Source organism: Macadamia integrifolia, chromosome 1 (genome assembly GCF_013358625.1).
Source record: "Macadamia integrifolia cultivar HAES 741 chromosome 1, SCU_Mint_v3, whole genome shotgun sequence".
In the NCBI taxonomy this organism is placed as follows: domain Eukaryota; kingdom Viridiplantae; phylum Streptophyta; class Magnoliopsida; order Proteales; family Proteaceae; genus Macadamia; species Macadamia integrifolia.
The window spans coordinates 31,437,195-31,462,941 of record NC_056557.1 but is presented as its reverse complement, the minus strand read 5'-3'; the positions used below and the strand labels follow the sequence as shown (position 1 = coordinate 31,462,941).

Sequence of the window (25,747 nt, the reverse complement as noted above, 5' to 3'; positions counted from 1 at the left end):
CCCCCCATTTGGCTCAATTTGGTAATCCTGTAGAGAAGCTCTATAAGTGATCCTTACCTTCTTGTTGTTACTCGACTTGACAAAGCTTTACCCAACTAGTTAGAATAATTTTTCACCATTCTACTCTGTTTGAAGTCATATTTTCTCTATTTTGTTACTACTATTAGTGTGAATATTTTTATTTACCATTATTTTATTCTTATGAAAACTCTTATGAGTCACGTTTCTCCTTATGTTAACAATAGTCATCATCATTGGTGTTATTATTATTATTATTATTTAAATGAGTACATCCCTGCCTCTAATGGATTTTGTGCTTGTATTAGACCTTAGATCACTCGTGTGTGTGAGCTTGAGATGATAGCCTTAATTACTTCAGGTGACTGAGCCTTTGTCTTGAGCATGAGCTCAAGCCAAGCTGCATAGTATTGGTTCCGGTGACCGGTCAGCTACTTTGTGGCCTTATTCTGTGGTTTTTTTAGTAAAGATGTTATTATGATTATTATTTTTGACAAATAACAATTTATTAATATTAAGGTTAGTTGCTTTCATAAATCAAATAATTATTTTTCTGTTGTGTACATGGTATTTTTCATCTTTAATACTTCTGTACTTATCAAGATACGTAACAGCATTTTGATCAAATTTATTAAATTCTTACTTGCTGAAAATTTTCTTCTGCAGACATAGTACGAACAGAGCTACCAAATATCATACCTCCATCTTATAGGGGTGCCACTGTTCGTTATCTCTATTATGTTAGAACTACACTCTCTGGACAGTGGTTGATATTGGAGAATGGCCATTCCAATATAGATCGCAAGGATCAGATTCAGCTGGTTGGTATTTAAGCTTCTGTAGTAGATCTAAAAAGTTACTGAAATAAGTGTCCGTTCTGTTGTTTTGGCCTTTTGCATTGCTTCATGGTGGACTCTTATTGACAGAGTTATCATTGTTGTTTTGTTCCCACTTTTTTTCTGTTTTCTTTTTCCATTTCCTTGAATGAAGTTTGTGTTACAGGTAAAATTTTCTGTTATAATGTTAAATGCGTCTTAACTTCTAAACTTGTATGCCTGTTTATTGTAATATTTCTCTTACATGATATCTGAATACCCAACAGTTTAAAGTTGATGAAATCATTCTGTGAGGCCACCCCAGATGTCCTTTCTTTTATTTTTTATTTTGGATGAGTAACCAATTTATTAAAATAGAGGAAAAAGTTATGTACAGAACAAGTTGGAATACAACAACAAGAAGATTTACAGGCCAAAACACTAGAAAGGAATTGCATCAATTGGATAAGGGCCCAAAGACAAGGAATGCCTGTCCAAAGTTCAAGGTATCTGATGGAGGGCCTTAGCGAAGAAAGAAATCTCTTAGAGAAATCCGAGTTGCAGGGAGAAGAGAAAAATCACACAAAGGGGAAGGGGGAAGAAGGTCTCACGACCAAGCAAACCACAAGGTTTCAACCAATTAATTAATTCATCATTCAAAATATGTCTACTAAATTAGGTTACATGCCTTTATTTAATAAATCGAAATTAAAACTTGCCTAATCAAAATCTAAAATTGAAATAGCAACTACTAATTACTTCATAAATTCTAACTAATAAAATTAGAAACAAAATAAAACTTAAAGTGTAATTCCCTAATTGACTATCAATTACCCAAATTAAAAGATTGCAAATAATTCCCAAACAAAATAAAATCCTAAAGATGTTAAGGAATCCAAAAATTCAATCGAACCCGGTTCATCTCGGTTGAGATTGCCCGAAGTGTCAACCCGGTTCAACAACATCAATTTTGCATCAACTCCCTCGATGTTAAGAAAAACTCGTCCACGAGTTTTAAAGAATGATAATAGTAAAAACTCATGACTGGGGGTGAATTGCTCGTCATTTGCATCACGAACAAAATCAGTGATGTGAAGCTTTGGAGGTGCATTCAAATCCGAAAAATCATGGGGAAGAACGAATTCATGATGCGGAACAAGTGGCACTGCATTGATGTCCTTCATTGCTTGATCCACAATTTTCTTTCTGTTGTCATCACCTGTTCCACAATAGGACGGTCTTCCACTTGTGTTGATGCCTCTGGTTCATCTTGTGGTTGTATTGGGGGTATGACTTTCTTTGACTCAACCAGTCCATGGAGATCAAATTTTCGACGCATGTGGTAAGCCTAGAGGGTACACACATTGTTGTCAGTTGTCATGATCAAGAATACCGTCTCGTTGTTCCAACCAGTCTCGACCCAATTTAATGATGCGCTGAGTAGAGTCAAACACTTCACAAAAAGCATCATCATAATAAGGAGGAATAGAAAATTCAACAAATACATTATCCTCCGACTAGAAAAAAATCTGACTAGTCTCTGACAACATATCCACTACAGATGTTGAGACAAAATTGTCATTTTGTCGCTCATCAATTAACAATTTAGTAGACTTTCCATTGGGCAACCGCACTCGAAACTTGAACACAAAGGAATCCATGACCAATCTTGTGCCGGTATTGCTTATGGACCCACAAAAGAACAAATAATTCAACTTAAACAAACCAGTGGCAATATTATAATTTCTGGTACAATTTAGAACCCTTTAGAGTGAAATAGTTGAATGGGGACAGATCTGGAATTTGTCCTGAAGGAAGAGTTCAGTTCTGGAAATAACATGGTGATAGGGTTAAATTGAAATAAAGTTTAAATGCAAGGGTTCTATTGTAAAACAAGAGACAGGGGCTTAGGGGTAGATAAGAATTAAACAAGTGCTTAAGTGGGGTTTAGATACTTGGTTACCATCAACCTCATGACTCCACCATGGCGAAAGAACTTGCTGGTTTCAGTTGATGGAACTACTCCAGCAGAACTTCGATTGATCCAGCACTTCGGAAGAGAGATCGAGGGTCGAAGCACTCTGGTTTCCAACTGCATTCAGAGCAGAAGAAGATGCAACAAGCTCCGAGGGAAATCTTGCGACCTGTAACTGGTGGAAAAAACTCAGATCTGATTTCTGGTTTCAGATCTGTTATCCTCTTGAGTTGTAGGAGCTTGGGATGGAGCTTAGGGTTTAGATCGCTCCAGGTAGGAGAGTTTATACCCCAAGTTTCAGACTGGAAGCTGCAGAATCAAGGGAGCTCAAACCCCCTTTCATTGGCTGCAAGTACTGCCTGGAATAGAACCAGAGAGAGAGAACAGGGAACAAAGAAAAAAGAAAGGAAAGGGGAAAGAAGAGAAGAAGTTCAGGGAAGTAAGAGATATGTACTAAACGGCCATGGTTTCCAAACAAAAAAAAAACTAGTCAATCAATTTTCTACTTCCTTTTCTTCTTGTCGTCTTCTCTCTGCTGCTGTGATTCTTTTTTTTTTTTTTTTGCTGAATGCTGTTCTCAGTCTTGTCTCGGGAGAAATTAGAACTGAGAATGGGAAGAAGATAGGGAAGGAAAAGAGAATGAAGGAAAGGATCCTTCGGCTCTGATACCACTTGATGGAGGAGGGCCTCAGGGAAGAAAGAAATCTCTGAGAGAAATAAGAGTTGTAGGGAGAAGAGAAGAATCACACAAAGGGGAAGAGGGAAGAAGGTCTCACGACCAAGCAAACCACAAGGTTTCAACCAATTAATTAATTCAGCATTCAAAATTTGTCTACTAAATTGGGTTACATGCCTTTATATAATAAATTGAAATTAAAACTTGCCTAATCAAAGTCTAAAACTGAAATAGCAACTACTAATTACTTCCTAAATTTTAACTAATAAAATTAGAAGCAAAATAAAACTTAAAGTGGTAATTCCCTAATTGACTATCAATTACCCAAATTAAAATATTGCAAATAATTCCCAAACAAAATAAAATCCTAAAGATCCTAAGGAATCCAAAAATCCAATCGGACCCGGTTCAACATCATCAATTCTACATCAGTATTTGGTTTCGACTCTTGGGGAGATCGAAATTTTGGTCAAAAGATGGGGAATTTCGAGGAAACCCGGGAATTTTTCCTAGTTGGGTGGAAACTTTGGTTTCGACCCCAAAAATGTATTTTTTTGGCCTTATTTTTTGTATACATCCTATTTTTAGACATTTCTAACATATTCATATAATTAGTTTCATAGAAAAGCACAAAAAGTCATACTTGTGGGGTGAATTAAAAGTTTGGCAATGCACGTTGAGTCGTTGACTGAAAGTCTGAAACTATATTACGGAAGTACATATATTTTGCACCCTGTCCCTAATTCCCCAAAAAACTCTCACATCATTACCTCTTAGAATCTTTAGGTTGATCTCATCCAACCCACCTGATGGAGCTGGCTTCAACACTCAAAATTCAACACTCAATACTCCACACTTAATACTCAAAAGTCAATTCCAAGTAGAGTGTCTAGGTGGTTCTAGTCCACGAGCTGCGTATCACTGCAGATGTCGTAGCCGCTCCTCTGAATGCACCACATATGCATCCCATGACATGTTTTGGTAGCCCGTCACTGCCCATCTGTAAGATGCATCATCAACATCAGTTATGTATCCTAGTCTAGGGAATGGATCAGTCACAGTGACAGGATGTGGACATGGCACACAAGGTTGGGATGGATACCCAAAGATACTGTCAACAAAAGATGATCCACCGCCTGAACTACCGTCATGTCCAAATGAGGTAGAAGATCCACCATACTTGATGCAAATACAGTTGCACTTACCTAGTTGGACCAGCATGACCGGCTGTGGAAGCCAAGGGCCAAGAAGAACCGGCTCAATCCAGGGTTTTGGTCCAACAAGGGTTTGAAATAAGTAGTTTCCTAGTAGTCTTTTATTTCATGCTTTTACTTGAACGCAGGAGTTAGGACTTCTTCCTTGCACTAGTTTCCTTTTATGATTGTTTCCTAGTTTAGGTTGGATACTACTTTTAAATAGTTTCTAATTTCATGTCTCTATATTCCCTATATGTAGGCTGTAACCGATGGACAACTTAGAGTGAATTTATTTTTGAATTAGTTGAATTTGTGCTTTGTGAGAAGGTGTGCTTCCCCTTCTCCCTGCTTTTTGATTTCCCCTCTCTTCCCTTAGGTTTCCCCCATTAACTTGGTATTAGAGCCGAAGATCCTCATTCCCTTTCTTCTTTCCCATCTTCCCATTTTCTATTCTCATTTCTACCAAGACTGAGAACAGAAATCCTTAAAAAAATAAAATAAAATTCGACCAGTTGAGACTCAACCCTCCTTTTTCTTCAAGCAACCCCCCCCATCGAGCCCTCTGTTACCTTTGTCTCTGCCTTAGACTTCCATTAGCGGAAAAAAAGAACCAGAAAAAAAAAGGGAAGAAAGAAGACGAAGAAGAGAAGAAGAGAAGAAAGAAGGAGAAGCAAGAAGACGAGAAGAGAGAGAAAAGATAGAGCATATACATGCGAAACCCCATCGCTAGCCTGTCTCTTGGTCGAAGCTGACTCCCCCTGCTGGTTCCGTCTTTAAGGAGGAGAAGGATCTTTTTTTTGGGGATTCCAAACCCATCGATTCTTAATTCTTCTTTCTAATTCCTCTTTTCCAGAATTACCCCTCTAATTCTGCTTATTTCCCACACCACACCACCCCTCCCATTATCTTTTATCCCATATTTGTCCTTATTTTCAATTAGACCCCTGCCCCACACGTGATACCCCCCTTTGTGGTTTAAATTGAATTTCAAGTGTTTACAGATCTTCCATCCTTAAAAAAGAAAAAAAAGAGTTATTTACCATTTTTCCATTGTTCTTTAAACCTCTTTTATTTGTTATTTTGCCATCAAATTTGAGTGTAATCTTGCCTATCTCCACCATGGTAGCCAATAGTGAAGTTATTCAACAGTTGAACTCTTATAAAGGAAACTGATGCAAAAATTGATGCTCTCGCTACTGTTGTCACTTCCCTTAAGATAATGATGGAATCTATGCAAGTTTCTATTATTCGTTTGGTGGCAGCAAATAAAGGAAAGAGTCCCATTCAATCTGGAGATTCTTCCAACACCACTCCACGGGATCTGTCAGTACCACTACCGCCACTGCCACCACATCATACACCGCCACCACCACCACCACCTCCACCTCCACCACCATATGGAATGGGTAGATATGATGATGGAGTAGAAAGAGTAGCAAAATTGGATGTCCTTGATTTTTATGCAGATAACAATCCAGAACTATACCTTGACTGGATTCACAGCTTAAAGACGTTCTTCAAATAGTACAGGTTGATTGAGGCCCGAAAGATCCTATTTGCAGAGGCTAAACTGAAAGGCACGGCCCAGGTCTCGTGGGTTAAGCAACAACAACAGAATCGAACCTAAGGCGTTGGTTTAGTCACTAGAGCTAAAATGCATGAAGTCATGAACCGGAGATTCTTACCTTCTGATTACAAGCAATGCATTCATCTCAGGTTTACACAATTGAAACAGAAGAACTTGACTGTTGAAGAATTTGTTGCTAGATTTTATTATTTGGCCACTTGTTCTGATTTTGAGTGGGGATGAAGAAGTATTGGTGGCACAATTCCGCAATGGTTTGCACCCTCAACTTAGTGCTGCCCTTGCATCGAGCCGATTTCCTACAATGGAAGATGCCGTACAAGTAGCATATCAGGTTGAGGAAAGTCTGAAACGCCCATGCAATTGGAGGCCATTTACAGATGCTTTTCCTAGGGGTCCTAGTTCTATTCAGCCACAGTCATCTCAACAGGAAACGTCAATCAGCATACCACAGGCTAGTGCTTCGTCTATGTCATCTTCCCGACCTAGCCGGCCGTATTTCCCACCTCGACATGATTCAGACATGTCATCTTCATAGCCTAATCGTCCATACTCCCCACCTCAGCGTGGTTATGACAGGAACTTAGTATTTCCGGTACGGGCATCGAGCTAATCAATGTCCTAACCGGTTGTTAGCATACATCGACAAGGACAATTTTATACCCTATGTACCAGAATGGCAACCAAAAACAGAAACAGTGAATCTGGAGGCTGAATGTGATCGTGAGCCTAATGAGATTAATGATGGTGACAGTGATGGTGAGCCTCAATCGTTCTATGTAATCCGTCATCTTTTGACTACACAGAAGATTCCCGATGAGGATGATTGGCGCCGTAATAGTATCTTCTAGACCAGGGTGCGATGCAATGATAGCTTGTGTAATATGGTGATTGACCCCGGCAGTTGTACCAACATTGTTGTTGAAGATGTTCGCAAGTTGGGGCTAAAAACTGAGCCTCATCCGAACCCCTACAAGGTTGGGTGGGTGAACAACAATAATCTGAAAATTAGTAAAAGGTGTTTACTCATATATTCTATTGGTGGACTGATTGATCAGATTCAGTGTGATGATCTCCCTTTGAAAGTTTGTCACATTCTTCTGGGGTACCCATGGTTGTTCGACAAGAAGGCCAAGCACTACAGATATGAGAATACATACTTTTTTCAACATGGTGAACTTGAGATGAAGTTTCTTCCAGCAAAGGATCTTCCCCCTCTTAAACTCAAGAGGACAGCTGGTACTTTTCTCCTCAAGCGCATCGATTCTGACGACATTCTTGGACCTCATCCAAACTCGATGGAGTTGAGTTCTTTTCAGAGGAGTAGAGTTGATGTAGATACATCTGCATTTACTTGGTTGGACCAGCATGACCGGAAGCCAAGGGCCAAGAAGAACTGGTCCAGTCCAGGGTTTTGGTCCAACAAGGGTTGGAAATAAGTAGTAGTTTCCTAATAGTCTTTTATTTCATGCTTTTACTTGAACGTAGGAGTTAGGACTTCTTCCTTACACTAGTTTCCTTTTATGCTTGTTTCCTAGTTTAGGTTGGATACTACTTCTAAATAGTTTCTAATTTCATGTCTCTATTTTTTCTATATGTAGGCTGTAACCGATGGACAACTTAGAGTGAATTTATTTTTGAATTAGTTGAATTTGTGTTTTGTGAGAAGGTGTGCTTCCCCTTCCCCCTGCTATTATGATTTCCCCTCTCTTCCCTAAGGTTTCCCCTATCAATACTGTCCATACCTACCGCCATATCCAAATGAACCAGTGCTCTCAATGGATGGTCCATTGGCATATACACCATACGATGGTTACCCATAATTAAGGATGTTTGAAACCGAAACCATTTACTGAAACCAAACCAAGCCGTTTACCTCGAAATCGTGAAGCTGTTTAGTAAATGATTCGGTTCTGGTTTCAATTTTCAGACTGATTAATTAAACGGTTTGGTTCAGTTTTAACTGTTTAACCCGCGGTTTCAAGCCGAATTAACACCGTTAAAGCCGAACTATTTACACCATCAAAACCGACCCGTTTAAACCGTATATGACTATCTAAAATAATGAGTTTCATATAAACAAAACAAGATGAGTTTAATTTAGGGAAGAACAAAGGACCATAGAGTTTGTCCGACAACTTATTCAATATTTTATTCCTATTATGTAGTTATGTCGTTAAAACCTTGCCCCTTCAATGCCTCATTGCTCATTGAATTTGACACAAGATTGAAGTTTTTATTAACAAAGGAAAATTTCAGTAGGCATGCGAATAAACCAACAAACCGGTTGCTAACCGTTTAGAAACCATATGGATTAAACCGCGATCAAAATGGTATAGAATCGCAAAACCGACACCGTTTAAAAACCATGAAATTAGAACCATTTATTAAACGATTCTGGTTTCCGAAAGTGTAATCGTTTAGTAAATAGTTTGGTTTTGGTTTCAGCTAAAGAAATGTGAACCGAACCGAACTATACCGTATACACCGAAACCGAACCAATTAACACCTTTACCCATAATGTGATATAGCTGATTCGGCACTCTCAAAGCCACTATCACCATGATGTACTGGATTAGGGCTTGAGTCAATGAATTCTGGTGCACGCTAATGCCCAGATCCTCCACTCTGTCCCAAACTCATGGCTTCCATTGTGCCAAACAATCCAAAGGGTCGAACTTGCTTCCCACTTCGCAGAGAAAAAAATAAGAGGAGAAGGTCGAAGTTTTGAGAATAGAAGACTTGGTTTCCCTTAAAAGCATGTTATATAAGGGCTGGTTCCACCCAAAGGGTCGAACAAGCTGGGTGGTCAGTGAAAATTTTCATCGAAACATGTTGAAACCTATCGAAACCTGAAGTCACAGACTATATGGTATCGGGCTGTTGCGATACCGTCAATGGGGGAATTTTCATCGAAACATGTTGAAACCTGTTGAAACCTGAAGTCACAGGCTATATGATATCGGGTTGTTCCGATTCCGTCAAAATTTGCAAACTTTCGATGGTATCAGTCGACTTCTTGAACCATGTGCGTATACAGTCTGCCTCTTGCTTCTTGTCAGACCTCATCCTTCAAGAGAAGGTAAAATCCCCCTCACAGCCAGATCGTTGCCCTCTTGACGGGATATAGGTATTGGCAAGGACTATTAAGATGAGCCTGAAGCCAATTAATCACAGATGTCGAATCTCCCTCCACAATGATATACCCATCCAACCCTATGTTAAAGCTAGCTCCGTACCCTTGATAAACCTTTTAACTCTGCCATGATGAAATCTGCAATTCCAATAGGATCTGAAATAGACAACTTCACCACCCATCATGGTTTCTAAAAGCACCTCCATTACCTGCTGAACCCATATTCCCAAATGAGCCGCATTCTTTGTTTAGCTTGATGATGTTAGGAGGAGGAATCCCACCAGATGTTCTGTTGGGTCAAAAGGTTTCGATAAGTTGAACTAAAACAGAGTATATGGAGTGCGGCTTTAGTAAAGTAGCAGCAGCAATGGTGTGGTTTGGATTGATGATTGTGACATACTCAAAAGTGATGATTGAGGTAACTAGGCTCCATTTTAATTAAAGAAGGGTAAATTGAGGAAGATGTTGCTCATACAATAATAAATGGAGGAGTGCTTTGGGAGTTTTATGTGATTGAAACATTCCATTGAAACGAGGAAAATTTTATAGGACAGGCATAAGATAGGGACTTTGTATTTAGCTGAGTGTTGGTGACAAAGAAACAACACATAAATAAAATGTGTAGATGAAATGAGGATGTTAAGGTTGATGAGTGGCAAGACTAGAAGAGATAAAATAAGAGGTGAACAGACTTGAGGGGATGTGAGAGTGGGCTCAATAGGTGACAAGTTTAAAGAGAGACATTTGAGGTGGTTAGGGCATGTACAACGGAGGCCATAGCTTGCACCGGTAAGGAGGAGTGGTAGTTTGCAGACTAGAGGAGCTAAAAGAACTAAGAGTAGGCTAAATATTAGTTGGGCAGTAGTAGTGACAAAGTCACAAAGATATGGATGCCTTAGGTTTAAACATAAATACAGCTTTAAACATGATTGAATGGCGAAGAAGGATTAATGATGCATATCAATCAAGATTGATCAACCAATCATATCTTACATCTAAAATTTCTCATATCTAATCTCAGATCTAGTGGTCAGATTTAACAAGGAGTATTACTAGATTTTAACATCTGAAATTTCAGATTTAAATTACAAAATATCTAACCAGAATTGAATGATTGATGGCTTGGATTGATGAGAGAGAAGATGGGAGAAAAAAAATTGATTAGTGAAGAATGAGCATAGTTGTCAAGGGCGCCGCCTAGGTGCCTAGGCAGTTTTCTTGGGGTCTAGGAAACTGTCGCGTTAGTGCAACCCACCTTGAAACATGGTTCAAGAAGTTGACTGATGCCTTCGAAATTTCGCACATTTTGATGGTAATGCAACAGCCCGATACCATATAGCCTGTGACTTTTTAGGTTTCGACAGGTTTCGACGATAGTTCCCACATTTCGACCGAAATGTGGGAAATTTTGACTGAACTAGTTGGTTCGACCTTTGGGTGGAACCAGCCCTTATATAAAACCAAGTCTTCTATTCTCAAAAATTCGACCCTCCCCTTATTTTTTTTCTCTGCGAAGTGGGAAGCCAATTTGACCCTTTGGCTTGTATGGCACAATGGAAGTGATGCAGCAATGAAGACCTATGAAAGGAGGAGGAAGAGAGTAGTCGGCCAGGGCAAGGACTAAGGCCCACACTACTTTGATTTGTTGGGAATTAGTAGTTTCTATTTTTAGTTAGTAATCAATAGTTTCTAATTTCAGTATTTCAGTAGTTTCTAATTCCTAGTTTCTATTTCTAGTTTTAGTAACTAGAAGACTTGCTATTTTATAAGTTTCCACTTTCAGTTTTTAGTAACTATGTTAGTTTCTAAAATGTAATCTTCCCATCAAAGTTATAAATAAGGAGGAGGGCTCACATAGCCTCCACGATTTTATGAGCCTCAAAATATGCGGCTGCCCCAACTTAAGGCACCTACCACTGATGTGATTGAAGATGTCTTGGATGATAATTACAAGACTACCCGCTGTGGTACCGGCTATCACACATTCCTTGTCAAATGGAAGGGCCGTCCCGGTAGTGATTGTACTTGGATTCATGTTGATGACTTCAAACGACTTGATCCAAACTTGTATGAGCACTACATGTCCATCACCCATTCATCGGAGACGAACGTTTTCAAGCCGGGGAGAGTTGATGCAGCGATGAAGACCTATGAAAGGAGGAGGAAGAGAGGAGTTGGCCAGGGCAAGGACTAAGGCCCACATGACTTTGCTTTGATGGAAGTTATTAGTTTCTATTTTCAGTCACTGGTCAATAGTTTCTAATTTCAGTATTTCAGTAGTTTCTAATTCCTAGTTTCTATTTCCAGTTTTAGTAACTAGAAGACTTGCTATTTTAAAAGTTTCCAATTTCAGTTTTTGGTAACTATGTTAGTTTCTAAATTGTAATCTTCCCATCAAAGTTATAAATAAAGAGGGCGGCTCGCATAGCCTCCACAATTTTATGTACCTAAAATATGCTGTTGCGCTGCTATGTCTCTGGTGAGAACTGTCTTGTGTTTGATCAAGGCCACGAGACTAGTGTTTGATCTAGTTGACACTCTGCGGTGAGAAGCTCGAGTGGTTCCTTCCATCAACTTTTCTCTTTTTTATATTGCTCTTCAACCATTCCAGGTAACAGTTCTGTTCTTCTCTTAGCTCTGTTCTGAGATTTCCAGAATTTCCTGTACACCGACCACCACTTACCAGACCAACCAGTCACATGATGGCTCCCATATTTTGGTCGAGTGTCACACCTGCTGAGAGGACGGTTCGATTCAAATTTTAGGTTAATCAGACCTGGGGATTGCTTGTTATGCGAAATCTCCCTATTATAGTCGATTCCAGTTTAACCCAGTTTCTGCCCAGAATTTTGAATCGACTGCTTTGAATGTTTGTTTATTATTTTAAGCATTGTTCTCCAATGATTCAGTCTCAGGGTGTGTTAAGGCCTTAATTCCCTGATTACCATTCAGTTACAGAATTTCTGAAATACTGAGATCGATTGGTTGATCCTTGCTTGTTTATTTATATTTTGTTAGCATTCTGTTGTTGAGTTATTTGGTGATTGAATGGGTGTTCTTTGAGAGTATCCTTCTGTTTTGGAGTTAGGTTGACTTGTTGATTCTAGTTCTACATTAGGAAGCCATGAGTTTGGGACATAGTGGAAGATCTGGGCATTGGCGTGCACCAGAATTATTGACTTGAGACCTAGTTCAGTACATCATGGTGATAGTGGCTTTGAGAGTGCCGGATCAGCGGCATTGCGTTATGGGTATCCATCGTATGGTGTATATGCCAATGGACCATCCTTCGAGGGGACCGGTTCATTTGGATATGGTGGAGGTGGGAATGGACAGTATGGTGGATCATCTATCTCATTTGGACAAGAGGGTAGTTCAGGTTGTGGGTCATCTTTTGTTGACAGTATCTTTGGGTATCCATCCCAACCTTGTGTGCCATATCCACATCCTATCATTGTGATTGAGTCATTCCCTAGGCTGGGATACCTAGCTGATGTTAATGATGCATCTTATAGATGAGCAGTGATGGACTACCAAAACAATTGGGCCCAAAACATGTCATGGGACACATATGTGGTGCATTCAGAGGAGTGGCTATGACAACTGCAGTGGTACGCAGTTCGTGGACTAGAACTGCCTAGACACTCTACTTGGAATCGACTTTTGAGTGTTAAATGTGAGTGTGAGTGTTCAGTGTTCAATGTTGAATGTTGATTGTTGAGTCACTTGACTGTTGAGTGTTGAGGGATAACTCATTAAGATGTAATATTATTGTTTATTTTGGATCCTTTGTATTATGTACTTATGTAGATTGTAAGCTACATATAATGTAGACTATGTACTTACGTAGTATAGTTTTAGACTTTCAGTCAACGGCATAACATACATTACCAAACTTTTGGTTCACCCCACAAGTATGACTTTGTGTTTTTTTTTTTTCTATGAAACTAATTATGTGAATGTGTTGGAAATGTCTAAAAGAGGATGTACATATCAGGCAAAAAAAAAAAAAAACACATTGAACGACCCCCCTAAAGTTTCCACCCAATCGGGAAAAATTCTATGGTTTCCTTGAAATTTTCCAAGTTTCAACTGAAATTTCGGTCTCTCTAAGGGTCGAAACCCGATACCTTGGACCTTGCCTTGAAATAGGGCGTCGAACCAGGTTTGGCACTTATTTATGCCAAATGTCATTTAATATATTATTCATAAATAAGCAAAATACCCCCATTTGGATCCAATAAAAATGGTTTTAAAAATAAAAGGATAAAAATTTACCCCCAGGCCAAGAACAAGAACTAGATTTTGGTTGTAGGGGTGATTTTCAACCTCCAAATGCTGGAGTTTTTCTCAAATTAAATATTTATATAAATCTTACTATGGTAAAACCAAGGAATAAAGTATCGGTATCGGTCGCCGTATCGATCAGGTAAATTTAAGAGATGTATTATAAAATGTATCATGCTTAAACACTAAAATGGAGAACATCGTATTGAGAGACAAAAGCGCTCAATTGAAGTTGTTATAAAGGATGAGGTTTCCTACATGTTTTCTATTGTCATTGCCATGGGTGCCATGAAGAGTGTCGGGCTGGTTTGTAGTCATTGTTGGGAGCTTCTTCATGAATAGTAGTGACTAAGATGATGATGTGCACTTGTCAAACATAGGCACAATATTGACTCCAGTTGAATCATCTATTGTAATGGGACTCCCACTCATAGTAGAATCTCCTGTACTGGTTTGGAGTGCCTAATGTTGGTCCCGAAGAAGCCCTATATCCATAGCCTAAAGGAGCACCTAAAGATACATGTTGTACATAGCCTGATGAAGCTCCAACGTGGTCCGAATTCATGTTGAGTTACTCCATGCTCCTTATAAGCACATCACTCTCACTTGGATTGAGGGAGTGCTTACCCTTCCGATTGTAAGACTTTGGTTGTGGGTGAGAAACATGATCCATGTGTGCACCCTGCCTCACATGTGAACTGCAATTCTTCATAAGATTGTGAAACCCCACCACCACCACCCTAACCAACACCATCATTGTATCGAGCTATATTGGCACGTATCGTATGATATGGTACGGTATGAGACACATTGATATAGCTCGATACAAAAAAATTTTAATAGTGCATGTATTGTATTGGTGTGTATAATATCGATTCTGACTGATATGTATTGGCCGATACGATACAATACAATACAATACACACCGATAGTTTAAACTTTGGTTAAGACATTGTTAAAAACCAAAAGTGCACCAAAATATTCTTTTATTTTGATGTCCATAAAATTATTTTTATTTATGCAATTTGAACAACATTCGCCCACTTTAAAATAAGTTTGGTTGGAACTTATCTTTGTTAATACAACTCAGATTTAAGTGATCTTAGACTTGTTGGAAAATTGATTTTGTGCTCTATCTAATGTATAAAAGTCTCATATAAAAAATAAAATCATTTGACCAGACAGACTTATTAGAGAACAAGAAAATTTCTCCAAATGTTGATTTTTTATGGCTTGATGTGACTTAATGTTGATTTTTTATGACTTGATGTGGTTTAATGTCGATTTTTGATGACTTGATGTGGCTTAATGTTGTTTTTTGATAATACGAGATATATGGAGCATACTAAATAAAATTATAAAAGAGGGAAAATGAAAAATAACACTTGGGCACTTTGGGTTGTCTAGGCAAGCACCTTGTTGCCTAAGTGCTTAGGCACCCCTCCAATGCCTTGGGTCGCCTTGTTGCCTTGACAACTATGGCATCCAGAGTGTTGTGTGACCGACGCATTCCGTCAAAGCTTAAAGGAAAATTCTATAGGGTTGTCGTCCAACTGGCTAAGATCTATGGGGTAGAATTTTTATTTTATTTTATTAATATGGGGCAGAATGTTGGACAATTAGTGCCACATAGATAAGCTAAGTATAGCAGAGATGAGGATGTTAAAATGGATGTGTGGCAAAACTAGGAAGGATAAAGTAAATAATGATCATATCAGAGCCGATTTGGGAGTTACCCCGATTCATGATAAGCTTTTAGAATGCCATTTGAGGTGGCATGGCCATGTCCTACAAAGGCATTGGGATATGTGAATAAAGAGGAGTGATCTTATTCATATTGAACTATTGAAGTATATAAAAGAGCTAGGGGTAGACCTAAAATTACCGTAGGAGAAGCAGTGAGGAAAGACATGCATAGTTTAGGTCTAGTCCCAGATATGATATCAAATAGAGCTGATTGGAGGGCAAGGATCCATGTAGTCGAACCATTTTGGTGGGGCTTTTCTGAGTTGTTGTTGTGTCCATTTTCTTTCTTTTCAATTCCTTTTGTCTTGGAACGGATCCATGTAGCCGACCCCATTTAGTTGGGATAAGGCTGAGCTGTTGTTGTTTGTATTACTCTCTTCAGGTCTGAAGACCCGCAGAGCAGCGACAATGAGGGTGCTGCAGCCAGCGCTGGCCTGTGGCAGAATGTCTGCAGCTGGAGACTGGCCCATGCCTGCGGTTGCAGGCCAGCTTGCGCATAGGGGAGCGAGGGCAGGGTTGGCGCATACCGGTGAACAAACAACAAATGGTGGGGTGGGGAGAGATGCATAGGCGATTTATTATTAAATTCCTCATTTCTTGATGGTTTTTATATTGGCAGTCGGCACCCATGCGGCGAGTGGCGTTATCAGCCTTCTTATCCTTCTTAGCCATGGTGATCGGAGTCTTCTTTCAGATCACCACAGGTTCCCACTATGCAGGACCTGGTCCAGCGATTTTTTCTCTGCTTCTGATTTTCGCTTCTCAAATCACAAATGACTCTCTTTCTCTGTGTCTCAGTTTTAGGGTTTTTTATTACGATCGGTAGTCGGAGCTTTCCATCTCTCCGCGTCTGGTCTAATCAATGGCCTTTTGAGGATGCAAAGAGCATCGCAGAATAAACCACCACCTCTAATGCTGCCTGCCTCTGCATCTCTCCCTGCCTTTTTAAGGATGCAAAATGCGTCACTGAATAAACCACCACCATGGTCTAATCTGACTGAGATGGAAGTCAACGATTGAATTCAAGTGAGGGTGAGGGAGGAGGTAGGGAAGGGGAGGATGAGAGTGGCAGAGGGAGGGGGTGTTGCATGTGGTGGTGACATCGGTGGCAGTGGTGGATGGAGGTGGTGTCAGAGGTGACAATGGGTAAGGGGTTGGAGTGGGGTTTACAGGAGAAATTTGGAAATATGTTTGGTTTGGGGTAGGACTAAATTCAAAGGGAGCCTCAAACATCACTTTTAAAGCCTGGGGTACCGCAAACGTACTTTTATCAAACATTGGGTACTTCAGGTTTGATTTAACTTTTTTTTTTTTTGATAGAAAGTTCTCATTATTTTCTCACCTTCTGTACATGCAGCTGGGTTTTCTTATTTCTTATTTATTTTTTATTTCTTTTGTAAGGAATGTACATGTACTTTCTACTGAATAATCTCAATCAGACTGCCCTGTCATTGGTTTGGTGATTATACATATGTTTAGTGACTATCATCATGTTAGGTTGTTCAAACTGGTGAACCTCTCTTGCTGGTCAAATAATTTCTCTTCCATTAATATCTTCTTCCATCTATCGAGTCAAGCTATCTTGGAATAATTCATATATTAGCTGTGATGATTAAGTTGATTTCGATATATTAGTATATGGGACATGTGTTCTTTGTGGTAATTGTTTGTTTGACTTGTATACTTGGTGAATAAATTCAATTTCAAATGCAATTGCTTAAGGTTCTATAAGTTTTAATATTTTCTTGCTACCTGTGGAAAAATTGTACACATAGTTGTCTTGGCGTCTAGGTGACCCAAGGCGTTGGAAGGGGCCTGGACGCAAGGCTATACCAACAAGGGGACCAAGGCGCCTAGACATCTAGGCGTCACCTCGGGCCTTGACATTATGATTGTATGGCTATTTAGTTTATTTATCTTATTTTTTTTAAATATGCATCCTTTATGTTTAGTGTGTTAATAATCAGCAAACCCCTGCAGGAAGCTCGTACTCCATTGCAAATATGGATCACACAGAAGACCAGTGGCTTGCTAAATGAAGAAGGTCAATACAATGGTATGCTCTTCATTTATGTAAGCTGTGAAGAAATAATTTATGTTCTAGGAATTGCCATTTGCTATTAAGCGTCAGAAGAATGTTTGGTGTTTGTTTTGTTATTAGTCGTGATTTAAAAGGTCTATGCATCTCAATTTGCAGAAGCAGCTTGACATGTTTGAAGTTTCCTCCACCAACAGTAACATGTTAAACTTTATTTGCCAGTTACTTTCATAATGTAGAGAAGAAAGCTTAAGGAAATCTAAGTGTAGATCACCAGAAAATAAGCTGATTTGAAGAACAAATTGCTGGGAATAATCCTACATCGGCTAACTTGAGGACCTTGGATGGCTTCATATACCAGTTGGACTTCTCCACCTAATAGCTTAAGCCTTTGGGTAGGATACTCAACACTTTGATGCTTGCAGGAGCAGATCAAGCTGCCAGAGCTAAAACTCGATGCCAAGCAAGCTCAGTGGTTTATCTCATTCTTCAAAACCCTACCAAGTGACCCAAGGGCTGTTTGATTCTTTGATCGTCGGATTACTACACTGACCATGAAGATTATGCGACGTTTATTGCCAAGACATTCTCCCCTTGGTGCCATGTGATGGTTTTTCCAAGTTAGTGCATGTCACATGCAGGGCCATGTGTGTACAGGTATGCACATGCAGGAGGCGTTGATATACATTGTTGTTGCCCTCAACAGTTTGAGCTTTTGAGATTAGAGGTTGTAACTCAAAATAGGACGTGATATGTTAAAAATCATTAGAGGAAGACTAATCTGTTGATCTGTTCATTATATCCCCTTTTTTTTTTTCGGATGAATTAAAATATATAAAATAGGGGAAAAGAGAGAGGGGGATATACAAAACCTGAAGGCCAAATGATACAACCCTATGGGCCAGGGGAAGGGGGGAGAATAATGCTGTGCGGTATACCCCATGAAGCAACAGTGAGCCTGTTCCTTGGGGAGTCTACAACCGATCTGAGGGGGAGGGTACTGAATTTGGATGAAACATCAAAATGGATGGCCTTCCAAATCATGTCGAAGGATTTGGACTTGAAGGACCATCTGCGGCGCTCCATCCAAATATGAGAGATCGTAGTGCCAAACCCAAGCTTACCGGCAATGTCACAACTCGCAAGAGGATTTTCCCGAAAAAGGTCATATCAATCCAAATCCATTCTCTCTGAAGGAGGAGGGGGGTTTCTCCTAGCAGACCAACACATGGAGAGGACATGTTTCTAGATATAGGAGAAGGGGCATTCAAAGAAGAGATGGTTGGTGTTCTCAGTGCCATTCCAACAAAGACAACAAGCGCGGGAGATAGGGATGTGGCGATAGGTGAGGAAAGACTAGGTAGGAAAGCAGTTCAAGAGGGCTCTCCAAACCGTAAAGCTATGGCGAGGGATGTGAGCACGAAACCGGACAACGTTGAACCAAGGGGTGGGGGATAAGGGTTCTCAAGTGGTTCCAAGCCGAAGAGGAGGAGAAGCACCCAATAGGGGAAGGGAACCAGGAGATGCGATCGGCTAAGGAAGAAGAAGGGGAGGGGGAATGGAATTGAGGGATTGCCAAATGATGAATAGGGAGGGGGATATTCGGAGGGGACCAAGAGTTATTGGATATGAGGGAAGAGAAAGGGGAGGATCTGGGAATAACGGAAGAGTAGACCACTCGATTCCCCACAAGATGGGAGAGGACACCAGCTGGGTGCCAGTTGTCAAGCTAGAAGGAAGTGTTCAGACCATTGCCAATGATGGATTTGATGGCAGTCAAGGCCAAGGGTCTAGCAAGGAGGATTGTCCTCCACACCAAAGAAGAGTTGGGTTTGATACTACAGGTCCATAAGGAGTCATTATGAAGATTCCTGGGTGCTAGGAGACCACTTTCTAGGACAACTTGAGGATAGCAGCAGAGTTGACATCTTTGATTCGTCTAATGTCGAGGCCGTCCTCACGTTTGGGAAGATAGACAGAGGACCAACGAATGGGATGAAGGAATTTTGGCGAATCAGAACCTTTCCACAAGGAGTAGAAGATTTGATGATGGACTTGGGAAGCTGGAATGTGCCCGACCAGTAGATGTAAGATGATTGGAGGACTGATCGGATGAGAACAAGGTGCCCCACATGCGAGAGTAGTTTTCTCTTCCAAAGCTGAAGCTTCTTGCGAATTTGGTCGAGCAAGGGGGCGCAATGATGGGCGGTAAGATTGGAAAAGATGAGGGGGAGGCCTAGATATTTGACGGGGAGAGAACCGCAAGTGAAGCCAGTTAGCTGGAGAAGACAAGCTTTGGTGTGTTCGATATATCCTTTTTATTGACTTGAACCTACTGAACAGTGATGGGAAATAACCTTAACTACTACCAATCTCTGACATAAGATTTTTGTAAACGAAACAACGCAACACTTAAAATTGGAAAATTTATAGCTAAACTCAAAATAGAAACTTGCAGCTGTAGAAGTCTTTCTTCCAATGATTTGTTTGTATCGATATTGTGTGCCTTACAATGCTACAACTACTCCCATAGGATTCCAATTAGTCAAACATATGAGAGCAAGAGAGACAGAATTGAGAGAAATATTAGCCTCACAAGATGCTTCTGGCAGAATGCCTGTTCTGGTGATTTTCTTGCTCTGTTTTGGTACCCATATTTGAAATATTCAGCTACTGTTAGACCTCCTACATCATTTCATCAGTGGATCTCAATTCTCAGAAGCAAGAGAACATGGAAATCAGCAACTGTTTACAAGGATTTAAATATCGGTATTGGGTATCATATCAAAGGGGTGATTTTAAGAGACCTCATATTTTATTGAAGAGATGCAAGATGCGCTAAATATCCTTTTCAGTAGTTGCTTCAGTAGAATCTCCATTCGATCTGTGAATTGAATCGAAGAAGAAATGGAGTCCGTTTGGAAGAACATGATGATGTTTTCAGTCTTACATGCGTCTATCTGTATGCGGATGATTGACAGTCTTATTCACATATGATTCTTCATGGATGGAGATGAATGCGGCGGAATAATATAAAGGAGAACAAGAGGTAGGGGATGAATCGGGGAATACTTGGGTGGTTTGTGGAGCAGCTGGAAAGTGGAATCCTCCAATTCATCAGTGGTGAACTGATGATGGAGGCCAGGTTTACCTATGTCTCTGTCTACCCATCTTGATGGTCTGGGCTTGGTGCATTCGCTTGTTGGATCATTTGGAGACCAATTTTCTCTTTAGCATTTAGCGGCCTACAAATCTCATTGCTTTAGTGGTTTATGGAGGAGGCTACAATTCCTTTCATTTTTATTTTTTCTTTTTGAATTGTGATCAAGAAGGTCCACAAACTAAGAGGCAGTTTGCAAGCCGTGGTAGGAATGGAAGCTGCAAATCAGGTATTCGATGTTATGAATATAAGAAGTGTGGTTTCTCCTGTTATGTTGAAATTTGAAAGTGACGTCAATGACTGCCTTAGGTACTCCAATTGTTTGCTTAAGCTACGGTACATTGAACCTACTGCATTGAGCACTATTCACCTTTCTTTAATCCAACAACAAATGACTTTCACTAGTCTTCAAAGCCTTGAACATGCAATGCATCTTGGTATTTATGCTGTATATTGGTGTACCAAGCCCATTTCTCTTTCTATAATATATTATCTTAGGCCCTCTTTGGTATCATTTTTCATTTTGATTTTTGTTCACAGAAATGGTTTTGGCTGCATTTGGTATCATTTATGGAGCTTGTTTCTATTTAAAAAAAATTGGTAAAACACAAAAACAAAAAAGAGATCAAGAGTCATTTATGTGTTTTGGCCAAAAATGATTTTCAGTTATTTTTGCGCCGGACTTTAATGAGCATGTGCTTAAAGGTTCAATATGGAGGGGTAAAGTAGTCATTTGCTTTGTAATTAGAAATCCAAGCCCCTTGCCCCCTCTTCTTTAGTTCAAAGTGGATAAAGAGAGTTATAAGAAAGAGGGGTTAAGGGAATCTCTTCACCCATTTCTTTAAAAAACTATTTTGCACATAGAGATACCAAACATTTTCTCACAAAAAGTCATTTTTGTCAAGTAGTTACCAAAACATTTTTATGTTTTGATAAAAAATGGTTTTCATTAATTATTTTTGTTAAATAGATTAAAAAAAAAAATGTAAAATGATACCATAGAGGGCCTTAGTATTCTCAAAAATTGATTTTTTCATAACAGGTCATAAATACAGATAAAAATTATACCAAGAGACTCTTAGGCCTATAAACCCACAAACAATTTATTATGTATGGCCACTGCAAAACAAAACTCTTTTTGAATGGACTTGTCGCCTAACCTATCTAACCTATCTAACCTATATTAAAAATTGCACATACTACCAACAAACCTTAATTATATAAGAACCAAGCCTAAGAGTACCTCACATGGATGCAACAAGTGAAGAACCCTTATCTGGCCTGCAACATTGTTCATCTTAAGATGTCACATTCCCCCCTCCTTTTCTTTCTTCTTGCTTTTCTTAAACTTTCAATCATTCCTGTACCTCCAAATTGTTATTCTTGTGTGTGTTTTTAACCGTCAAGGAGCTTTCTATCATGATGAGCGAAATTTGAGATATTTCTGTGGCTTTTATTCTAATTTCTATGGATGTTGTTGCAAAAGTTTGCCACTCACATTACATTGAAGTTGTTAATCAAACATTCAGGGGTTATGGTCTGGGGTCGAGGGTACCATTCCCTGACTGGAATCCGTTAGGACTGGAACCAATCTATATAGAAGCATCCTGGATCCGGTCTATTGACACCGAATCGTAGTTGAAAAAATAAAGGTGATCTGACTTTGTAGCTCGTTTGGTGGGACCAGAGGAAGCCATATATGGTTTCCTTTTTTTTTTTTGGATACCCAGGGTGTCCAGATCTTTGACCCGACTAATCCCTGGGTCACTGTGATACCGCTTACACAGGACGGGTCAGTCCGAGAAACTCTCGTGCGGTGGCCCCAAGAAGTTATTGTTCATATTTGTTTCCTAGAAGTAGCATAATCTCATTATTTTCTACTTATAGTTTGCCCATTGTTCCCATGCTTTAAAACAAATAGAATTGTCAAGACTCCAACTCCTGTGGTGCAATTCAATTCATCTTTAAACTTATATTCCATAGTATCTAACCTACATTTCGATGCTTTTAAGTATTCATATTGAAAGAACAGCATGTGAGGAACTTAACTGTGCTAGTCAATGTTTGCAGGGATTTTGCCTGCTATGACCATCCAAACAGATATTTATTGGAAAGAGAAGGATGGAGATTCTGAATGGGTAAGCATTTGACCATATTGGGTGGCACTTATTTATTCTATTCTATGTGGCTTGTTGGAAGTCCTACCAGTGTTCAGTTTATGCTTTTGAATGCACAGACAACCGCATTAAGAATATGTTGAAGCTTCAATGATGTATGTACAAAGTGTAATTGAATATTTGTCACAACTAACCAATTCTTTGAATTAAAAGTATTTATACTGTATTGACAGGCTAGAGCTAATGAAACATTTGATGGAGTTGAAGAAGGCTATGAAAGCTCAAGGGATGAGATCTCATCTGTTTCTTCTTACAATCCTGCAAAGGGAAATCTCGAGCAGGCTTTTGGAAGTTCTTTATCTTTACAATCATCTGCAGCAAGGTCTTCAAACAAAGATCTGTCGTATCCCCAAGGAGAACGTGCCAGTTTATCTTCATATGTGGCACTTCCCCAGCTCTCTGTAACTGAGGTTTTATATGATCCTGTTGGGGGTAAGCTTCTTTTTTCTCTCTATTCTGGAATCTAGAACTATTATCTCCTTAACTTTTCTCTTTAGAAAATAAAATTTTTTCCAGGTGGAGTTTAGTAGTTCTTTAACACGTTGTTCAGTTCTTTAATAGTTATCTTGGCAATTTGTGGATGCTTTTGTCTCACTAGTTCATGATGCACAAGTTCTTATTTGTTGTATTTTTCTTGGTTTCTCAGCTATTTGGAGAGCTATATTATTTGCTTATGGTTTTTCTATGAAGTCTGATTCCAGAATGATGGTTTATTCTTGCAAGCAGATGTACCCTCTCCTCCTGAGAAGCCTTCAGCTATTGTCTCTCCTAGTCAGCAGAGAAAGCTTACAAATCCCTTTTCCCTTGACGATGATGTCGGAACCCCCTCTGTACCTGGATCTATTGAGCCTCTAGCATGTAAATAATTATACTTTCATCACCATATAGCATCTGTTTTTCTCTAATTGCTGGGATCTCAATATTTTCTGTATTAATAGCGGTAAGCTTATTTGTGGCAAATATTTTCTGCAGCAGAAGGCTTTATTCGTGGACGATCTTACAATATACGGTTGGATGATCAAGTTTTGCTCCGATACACCCCTAGGAACTCGGACTCAACCTATTACTTCAGTGATATGGTAAAGACACTGCGAAAACTTTGTGTTCACTTTCTGCATTTCTTGATTATGGCTGCAGCTTTGCATTTATTTCTTTTAATATCTTGTCAACAGATTGGTGGCACTCTCACTTTCTTTCATGAAGAAGGAGCTAGGAGATGCCTTGAGGTAATTGTATATTTGGTTAAATAGGACAGTCCAAAGAATCTGATATTTGCACACGCATACAATTGTGCTTGACTATATCTGTATCATTTTTACATGAAGTTTAATGGATGCTTTTTCTGTAGTTATATAATGACTAGAACCGTTGATGTCTCCCAGGTTTCAATAACCCTAGAGACTTCAGAAACTATAACCCAACGTTTTGTCCATCATTCACGAAGGAATTCACCGACAGTTGCAAAGGTACATTTTTTTTTCCTTCATGTATTCATATGTACCAGAATCAGTTTGATATTAAGTTCATACTTAATCATTCTTTTGAGGGACATGGATCTCTTCCCTCTCTCCTCTTCCTATGGATGGCTTGCCCTGTATCCACCACATGGCAGCTCAGTTGGTATTTGGTGCCCAGAGATGGTGCAGATGTTGCCTGTGCCCTCCCCTACTCATGGTAAATTTCAGTCTAAAACCAGACTGTTTTGTCATGAAAATGAAACCTTCCCTTTTGGCTGGTGTTGGACTTAAGGGTCAATATTTTGACAGCTGAAATTTTAAGGCCCTTCTACAATTTGGCTTATGGTCCTTGGCTCTAAATCAGGCCTAGGTGTTCTATTAATTGGTTTACTCTTCTATGTTTTGCTGCTTAGACTTATGATTCAGTATCAGTGAGTTCATCTGAGGACCAATTTGTATCGCCTTATAGGTACAGAGCGATTACCATGAAGTTGTTGCTGATTTGGTTCAGACAAGCTTTCTGTTCTCCATTCCCATGGATGGACCTATGTCTTTTTCTACGCCTCATGTTTCAGTGCAGTGGGCTCTCCGCTTTGAATTTTTTACGACGCCCAAAAAAGTAGATTGGACCAGGTACATCTGCAACATTTATATTGTTTTAGTGGTTATCATTTAGTGTTTAATATTTCATATTAGGTTTTTGTTATAGTATCTTACTGCAAGGGTGCAGCCATAGCAGAAAAATACTGAATAGATTATAAATCACATATTTACAGATTGGGAATGGCTGGGTTCTGGTGACACTGCAGCCCCTGTACATTGAGTTTGCTGCACTAATAATTTTCCATGCCCCACCATTAAGTAGATCCTATTTTAAAGATTGGATTGGTAAAAGTTTAACATAATCAATTTATTTTCCATCATATATCTGCAGTTTAATGTATATGATTTACTAAAATTTTCCTGATATGTAAACATCATAGATTAATGTGCTGAGATGGATGAATTGTAAAACTAGAAAAGATGACATAAGTATGAACACTTCAGAGGTAATTTAGGAATAGGTCTAATACATCAGAAGTTGAGAGTGTCATTTAAGGTGGCATGGACATGTGAAAGAAGATCTATGAATGCATCATAAGGGGGATTGATATGATTCAGGTTGGAGTAGCTAAAAAGGCGAGGGGCAGACTTTGGGAGAAGTTAGAAAAGAGTGGAATAGTGAAACAGATCCATGTAGCCAACCCTATTAGTTGGGACAGGCCTTAATTGAGTTAGAGTACTAATCTTTTTCCTTCAAAAAATTAAAGTAAAATAAATGATCCTAATCACATGTTTCAGGTTGATTTTCCTCAGAAAATGTTTTCATCAAATGGCGAGTCTTTATTTTTTTTTTTTATCAAGACACAAGTAATTTTTTTTTTTGGATGAATAAAAAGTTTCATTACCAAAAGAGGAGAGAATATACAAGGGGGGATAAA

At 39.3% G+C, this 25,747-nt stretch overlaps 1 protein-coding gene across 2 annotated transcripts in view; it reads left to right on the top strand.

Moving 5' to 3' along the window:
• LOC122084054 overlaps positions 1–25,747 on the top strand; it is a 42,092-nt gene that overhangs the window by 12,645 nt on the left and 3,700 nt on the right. For both annotated transcript variants that reach the window (XM_042652079.1, XM_042652071.1), the window contains exons 4-12: positions 685–839; positions 17,415–17,490; positions 22,703–22,770; positions 22,983–23,241; positions 23,536–23,667; positions 23,782–23,888; positions 23,982–24,035; positions 24,192–24,275; positions 24,736–24,899. In XM_042652079.1, coding sequence (XP_042508013.1) covers positions 685–839; positions 17,415–17,490; positions 22,703–22,770; positions 22,983–23,241; positions 23,536–23,667; positions 23,782–23,888; positions 23,982–24,035; positions 24,192–24,275; positions 24,736–24,899 — 1,099 coding nt within the window. The remainder of the gene's footprint in view (positions 1–684; positions 840–17,414; positions 17,491–22,702; positions 22,771–22,982; positions 23,242–23,535; positions 23,668–23,781; positions 23,889–23,981; positions 24,036–24,191; positions 24,276–24,735; positions 24,900–25,747) is intronic.